Below are 7,394 nucleotides of genomic sequence, written 5' to 3' on the forward strand. Positions count from 1 at the left end.
GTAGGCGGTTCCGCGGCTCGGCCGACCTTGTGCCAAAGTTGCTTATGCCTTACGTCTGTTTTTCTAAGTGTTCGAGAGGCTTAGATAAGAAGTTTTCGGAAAAAATAGCAACATTTTGGGGACGTTCGGGGGTTCCCCCCGTTGTAGCCCCCGAGGGAGGCTTGGCTTTGCGGGCAAAGCCAAGGCTCTCTCAGTGTTGTGCGTGCATCCGAGCCCCCAAGGGTTCGAATGATTCCTGAGAAATTTGTAAGTAAAGAATACTTCTTTATTACCTCGGGAATTTAAAATGTGAGTACAAAGTATGTACAAATAGCTTAGAATTTCAAGAATAGAAGCGACGTAGTTGCTGAATGTTCCAAGCGTTGGTAAAGACTTCGCCCTTCTAGTAGGTGCTGGGCTTGAGGATCTCCGCAATGATGTACGGGCCCTCCCATGGCGGGGTAAGCTTGTGGCGCCCTCGGCTATCTTGCCGAAGCCTCAACACTAGGTCTCCCTTGTTGAGGTCCTGATGTCGAACTCTCTGCGCCTGATATTGTCGCAGAGACTGCTGGTAATGCACCGAGAGTAGGAGTGCCACATCTCGACCCTCGTCCACCTGATCCAGCGAGTCCTCGCGGGCTAGCTGGTTCTGCTGCTCTTGGTAGGCTTTGATCCTCGGGGACCCATACTCCAAGTCAGTGGGGAGGATAGACTCGGCACCATAGACGAGGAAGACTGGGCTAAATCTCGTGGCTCGACTTGGGGTCATTCTTAGGCTCCAGATGACCGAGGGTAGCTCCGTGAGCCATCTCCGGCCAAATTTGTTCAACTTGTTGAAGATTCTTGGCTTGAGGTCTTGTAGGATCGTGTCGTTGGCATGTTCTACTTGGCCATTTGTTTGTGGATGCACCACAGCTGACCAATCCACACGTATGTGATAGTCATCACAGAACCTTAAGAACTTCTTCCCTGTGAACTAGGTGCCATTACCCGTGATGATCGAGTTCGGGACCCCGAACCTATAGATTATGTCGGTGAAGAATTGCACGGCCTGTTCGGATTTTATCCTGACGATGGGTCGAACCTCGATCCACTTGGAGAACTTGTCGATCGCCACCAACAGGTGGGTTAAGCCCCCGGGCGCTTTCTGCAATGGTCCGATGAGGTCCAATCCCCATACGACGAAAGACCATGCAATAGGGATGGTTTGCAGAGCATTTGCCAGAAGGTGTGTTTGATGGGCGTAAAACTGGCAGCCTTCGCAAGTCCACATGATTTTCGTGGTGTCGGTGACTGCTATGGGCCAGTAAAAGCCCTGCCTGAATGCGTTCCTACAAGGGTGCGTGGCGCCGCGTGATGGCCGCAGGCTCCGGCGTGGATGTCCCGAAGCAGGTCCCTACCCTCGGGAATGGGGATGCAATGTTGTAGGACTCCCGAGGGGCTGCGCTTGTATAGTTCCCTGTCGATCACGGCGAAAGACTTGGCCTGCCTGGCGATGCGCCTCGCCTGAGCGCGATCCGAGGGTAGCACCTCTCGGTTGATCCAGTCGAGATACTGGTCGTGCCAGTCTTGCAGAAGCGGAGCCTCGTCAATTTGCATTGCCTTGGCCTCGTCCGCCGAGGAGGTCTTGGTCTCCATCTCCATGGCCTCGGACTCGCCTGCCGAGGGGTTCTCGAGCGAGGGCTCGGCGGACGAGGTGCCCGACTCTGCCGGATCCTTGAAATCGACGGATGGTTTGGTGAGGTTGCGGGCAAAGATGTTCGGGGGAACGGTGGTCCCTCCAGACGCAATCTTAGCCATCTCGTCTGCATCCTCGTTGTACTTGTGTGGGACGTGGTTGAGTTCTAGGCCGTCGAACTTGTCCTCAAGGCGGCGCGCCGCATTGCAGTACGCCTCCATCTTTGATTCATGACAGCTAGACTCCTTCATCACCTGGTCGATGACGAGTTGAGAGTCACCCCGCACATCGAGGCACTTGACGCCAAGTTCGATGGCGATGCGGAGGCCACTGAGGAGGGCCTCGTACTCCGCCATATTGTTGGACGATGGGAAGTGGAGGGGAAGCACGTAGCGCATGTGCACTCCGAGGGGTGAGATGAAAAGGAGGCCAGCGCCTGTGCCAGTTTTCATCACCGACCCATCGAAGTACATGGTCCAGCACTCCGCTTGAATTTGTGGTGGGGGCAGCTGAGTGTCGGTCCACTCAGCGATGAAGTCAGCCAAGATTTGGGATTTGATCGCCTTGCAAGGCGCATAAGTGAGAGTTTCTCCCATGAGTTCCACTGACCACTTGGCAATCCTACCCGTGGCTTCCCTATTGTGAACTATCTCTCCCAAGGGGAAAGACGAGACCACGGTGACGGGATGGGCCTCAAAGTAGTGGCATAGCTTGCGCCGAGCCAGGACCACTGCGTATAGCAGCTTTTGGATCTGTTGATATCGTGACTTGGTCTCGGACAGCACTTCGCTGATGTAGTACATCGGCCATTGGACAGGCAGAGTGTGTCCTTCCTCTTGTCTTTCCACAACAATTACCGCGCCGACCACTTGGGTCGTCGCAGCTACGTATAGGTAGATGGGCTCGCTGCCTATCGGCGGTGTTAGGGTGGGGGCATGAGTGAGTGATACTTTTAGCCTGTCGAGGGCTTCCTGAGCCTCGGGGGTCCATGAAAAGGGCTCAGTTTTCCTCAGGAGTCGGTACAAAGGCAAGCCTTTCTCACCGAGGCGTGAGATGAAACGGCTAAGGGCTGCCAGGCAGCCCATGACCCTTTGTACCCCCTTTATGTCTCGGATCAGCTCCATCCATTTGATGGCCGAGACTTTCTCAGGGTTGGGTTCGATGCCCCACTGAGAAACAATGAAACCCAAGAGCATGCCTCGAGGCACCCCGAATACGCATTTTTCTGGGTTGAGCTTTACCCCCTTAGCTCTTAAGCAGTCGAACGCAATCTTGAGATCAGCTACCAGGTCATTGGCCTTCCTGGATTTTACAACGACGTCATTGACATATGCTTCTACGTTCCGCCCGATATTGTCCCCGAACGCATGGAGCATACACCGCTGGTATGTAGCTCCGGCATTTCTAAGGCCAAATGGCATCGTGACATAGCAGTACATGCCGAAGGGTGTGATAAAAGAAGTCGCGAGCTGGTCGGATTCTTTCATCTTTATTTGGTGGTAACCAGAGTAAGCATCAAGAAAGGATAAAAGTTCACATCCCGCAGTTGAATCAACGATTTGATCAATTCGTGGCAAAGGAAAGGGAACTTTCGGACATGCTTTATTTAAACTAGTATAATCTACGCACATCCTCCATTTTCCATTCTTTTTCTTAACCAACACAAGATTAGCTAGCCACTCGGGATGGAATACCTCCTTGATGAATCCGGCCGCCAAAAGCTTCTGCACGTCCTCGCCGATCATCCGGCGCTTGAGCTCATCGAAGCATCGCAGGCGCTGCTTCATCGGCTTGGAGTTGGGTCGGATGTCAAGGGAGTGCTCGGCGACCTCCCACAGTATGCCAGCCATGTCCGAGGGGCTGTTGGTACTTTGCAACATCATGAATAGAATCCGCAAGCGCACGGATACCGCTGTAGCTTTCACCCAAGAGTATTCCAGGGTATCGTATCCACTGAGGAATGTGAGGATGCTATCTACGGGTTCAGGCTCATCCAAGAACACACACGACAGTGTGGAGAAGACAAAAGAGAGGACATTCTATATCTAGAATCTATGCTTGGAAGAAGAGATCACATTGCAGTTATACTTCGAGCTACCGGTTTCGACCGGCTTATACAAGCCGATAGCTCCAGTAATAGTGCTCTATCCAATATCCGAACGTGGAGGATTACTAGGGCTCGAACAGGGCTATCACCACCTGCCGGCTACCTCTACAAACCATGGGACTATTGGACAACTAAGTGGAATAGTCCACCCTAGACACCACATCTTCGCCTTTCCCTACTAACCTTAGCCCTGGCCAAGACTACCCTATTCTATCCAGGGTCTTAAGCTAAGATCAAATGCTACTCGCTAGCATACACATCTACTAATGCAAGGTAGAGATGATAACTTGCGATCTAAACTCTAATTCTAAATAAACAAACAAAGAAAGTCTCGAACACTTACAACCGAATAAGCATTCATTGAGGTATAAGCGGACAAGAGTGCCGACAGACCCGGCACTTCCCCGACTCCTCCTCACTCTCCTCCTCTTCTTCTACACCTCCTAGTCTACCTAAGCATCTAGGATGAAGGCCTTAAGCTCCAAGGGAGAAGGTGAGTTGAGTTGGGTGTGGTGTGTATCATTTCTTCCCCCCCTATATTTATATGAGGGAGCCATGGCCAAAGGAGGCATCATCTATAGCTGATCCTTGGCAAACCAACATACTCATCCAATAAGCTTCCTCCACGTGTCCAGCTTAAGTTGGTGGGGCCCACGGGCAGGTCAGCCGACTAGCATGTCGGCCGGCTTCCCAGTAGGCCCACCGACCTTCCATTTTGGTCCATGGGTTCCTTCCTGGGCCCACTTGTCATTGGCACGGGTATTGGCTTTTGTACTGTTGGTTTCTTGCTCTAGTGGGCCCTCCATTCCATATTCTGACACGTGTCGCATCCTGATTCGCTGCAACGTCGTGTCTTGGATCAAACCACACCATTATACTGCAAAATCAGCTAGAAATCACCTGCACACATTCTAGAACATCATCTGTGGAATCCGTTAGTAAATAAATCTATCCTAGCATTTATTCCACATTTTGGTTCCTTTTTGTGCAGGTGTTGACGGTCAAAATTAGTCGTTAGTGACCGTCAACAAGATCCCCCACACTTGGCCCTTTGCTCATCTCAAGTAAAGGTCAGGACTTAGGTGAAGCGGTAGCTTCCTGATAGAATATCCTGCACAAAAGTTGTTCCATATCTTACTCTTGCTTGTGAACTAGAATGTGTCTACCTTGATGTTTTGAGTTGTTGAAGAACGGAATGATCTCGGCTTCAAGTGTCAGCCTGTCATGCTGCCAGACTTGGGGAGTTTTGAAAGGATTTTTGTAGAAAAAGATGTTCATGGTCTCACTCTCTTCCCTGGGTCTCTCAGAATCACTCATTGCTTCTTTACCAGCACTTGTCCCCTATTTTACCTCATCGGCTCTGATAGTATATGTGGAGTTTTGATGAGTGAGGTAGAATGGCATCCGCCTGACTCAAATCTGTTGCAAGGTCAAAGATTTGATACACATGTTGATACTCATAACTACAAACTAATTAGATTAGCGCACAGATAAGTACATGCTCCTTTTCATGCCTGACTTTATTTGCTGGGTCATGCTTCTTTGGCATGCCTTCTTTTCTCTCTTTTTTTTGGGTCATGCTTCTTTGGCATGCCATCTTTTCAACTCTCTTTTTCTCTCTTTTTTTTGAATACTATTGTCAGGCAGTATTTAAGGAGCATGAGGTTCATCTGAACGTATAACCTTTAATCAAGAGCATAAACAGAGTAGAACCATGATGGGTCACAAAATTTGATCAAGCTCAACATGTAGCCAAGAGACATAGCATGGGATTTTTTTTCAAGATAGTATATGGCTCTAGTAGTATAGAGGGTAAAGAGAAAGACCATGAACTCAGTTTTTGTTTTTGTAAATAAATTCCCAAACTAGTCAACATGAGAGAGACGAACAACTTTAAACCAGACATATCACATTAGTCAACAACTAAGCATCATGAGGTCCTATAAGATATGGTTCACAAACTTAAGCGCAGCATGAAAAACATTTATGTAAGGCATCTATGAAGAACTCTAGTTAGCAGATTTCTTAAACAGATTCAAGTATTTGAAAAGATATACTCATGTTTTAGAAAGGCTAAAGGGAGGAAACAAGTGAGGTAGTGCAAACTCAGGAGTCGGAGCGGGAGGTGCACGTGATGTGTGAATGTGATCGTGGTTGTGTAGCGTCATGGGATCTCCCTCCCCCCCACTTGTATTCGACCTGCTCTTCGATCATAGACAAAACAAACCAAATATGAAAGATAACGGGGCTCTGCCGGCATTAACACCGGGGAGCCAAAGTTCACAATCCTGAATGAATAAAAACTAGGGCGCGACTAACTGACCTAAACCTAAACGAAATAACTAAGACTAGCACCCAGACTAAACCTATGATAACTAGGGGTCTCATCTTAGATCCCTATTCAAAGCCTTGGATTCCTAGTGCCTCTACTAGGCGATCCATCCTTTCATCAAGAAACTTGAAGTAAAGTTCGAGGTCCTCCTACATCTCTCTGACCTCCGTCCTCAACCCCTGCTGAGATGTGTCTAATCTGACATTGGCCATATGAGCTTTTGTAAGCTCATTGGAAAGCTTCTTTATCTCAGTCTTGTCTTGATAATCTTCTGCTCCGTCCGGTGGTCTCACTCCAAAAATAGTGAGGCGTGGTTGGAGTGGTGGCTCATTAGGAGATATCTTGTTGCGCCGGTAGTCGTGGCTGATTATCCGGCTCTCCTTTGTTACCTAAGAATGCACGTACTCCTCGTCAGGCTTGAGCCTTGGCCCGGGTGCATTCTCGTCTTGGAACAACTTGACCGCGAAGACCTCTAACTTCTTCTTTGAAGGCCTGTTCCATGGTTTGTTATGCTGTCCCTCCGCTGGAGGTGTTCCACCAGGCGATGGAGAGCCACCAGAGAAGCCGGGAGCCGAACGGGCTCGTGGGGAAGTTGGCCGACCAGGGTGGTCGGCCGACCTGCCCCTGGCACCTCTCGGGTCCCTCCTTCTGGGGGTGCTCCGAGGCGTTGCTGGCGAGGTCATTGCCACCGAGAAGGCTTCTTCTTGGAGAGCCTCCGCAAAGTATTGCTCCATAGGGCTAAGTGGATCGCCCTGGCAGGATTCTAGCGCAACGTATGGTACTATCTCCTTGTCGGCCATGGGTTCATGGTGATGGGATGCTGGTGGAATCAGTGGAGGTTTTGAGGAGTAGATGGAAACAAGGTAGATGGTTTAGGTTTTCTGAAGAGAAGAAGAGGGGTGTGAGACTCCTTTTCTCATCGTGAAACACTATCGCCCCTCACGGAGTTGGACTCTAGGTGGGTCAAGGAGGCCGTGCACTGAAGCTGGGCCTCACTGGAGCTGGCCGAGGTCCGGCCGACCCACGCTGGGCCCCAGTGGGCCCCAGCTTGCACGGGTCAACAGGTGGGGTCAGGTGTTTGAGAGGTAGAATGGGCCCACTTGCCATTTTGGCCTATATGGCTCCTTTTAGATATAAGTGCGTGATCGACTAAGTCAATCACGTCTATCTCTTCACCAAATAACTTGACCCTGGAATTAAAGAGCAATAACTTGTCTCTAGGATTGAAGTTCTTGGGCTTCAATCGCTTATCATGCCATCTCTTGGTTCTTTCTTTGTAGATCAAGGCACTATGATAA

The 7,394-nt window shown here is 49.9% G+C and overlaps 2 protein-coding genes across 2 annotated transcripts; both read right to left on the reverse strand.

The window, feature by feature from the left end:
• Positions 1-382: 382 nt before the first annotated feature.
• Positions 383-748, reverse strand: LOC120700929. The gene has a single exon (XM_039985126.1). It carries the CDS (start codon positions 746-748, stop codon positions 383-385), a length of 366 nt encoding a protein of 121 aa, XP_039841060.1.
• A 527-nt stretch (positions 749-1,275) lies between these two features.
• Positions 1,276-1,779, reverse strand: LOC120700930. The gene has a single exon (XM_039985127.1). It carries the CDS (start codon positions 1,777-1,779, stop codon positions 1,276-1,278), a length of 504 nt encoding a protein of 167 aa, XP_039841061.1.
• Between the last annotated feature and the right edge of the window lie 5,615 nt (positions 1,780-7,394).

Source organism: Panicum virgatum, chromosome 3K, assembly GCF_016808335.1.
Source record: "Panicum virgatum strain AP13 chromosome 3K, P.virgatum_v5, whole genome shotgun sequence".
Taxonomy (NCBI): domain Eukaryota; kingdom Viridiplantae; phylum Streptophyta; class Magnoliopsida; order Poales; family Poaceae; genus Panicum; species Panicum virgatum.

Excerpts from the sequence above, each read along its gene's own strand:
- LOC120700929 (XM_039985126.1), bottom strand. The coding sequence starts at position 748 with ATGACCCCAAGTCGAGCCACGAGATTTAGCCCAGTCTTCCTCGTCTAT.
- LOC120700930 (XM_039985127.1), bottom strand. The coding sequence starts at position 1,779 with ATGGCTAAGATTGCGTCTGGAGGGACCACCGTTCCCCCGAACATCTTT.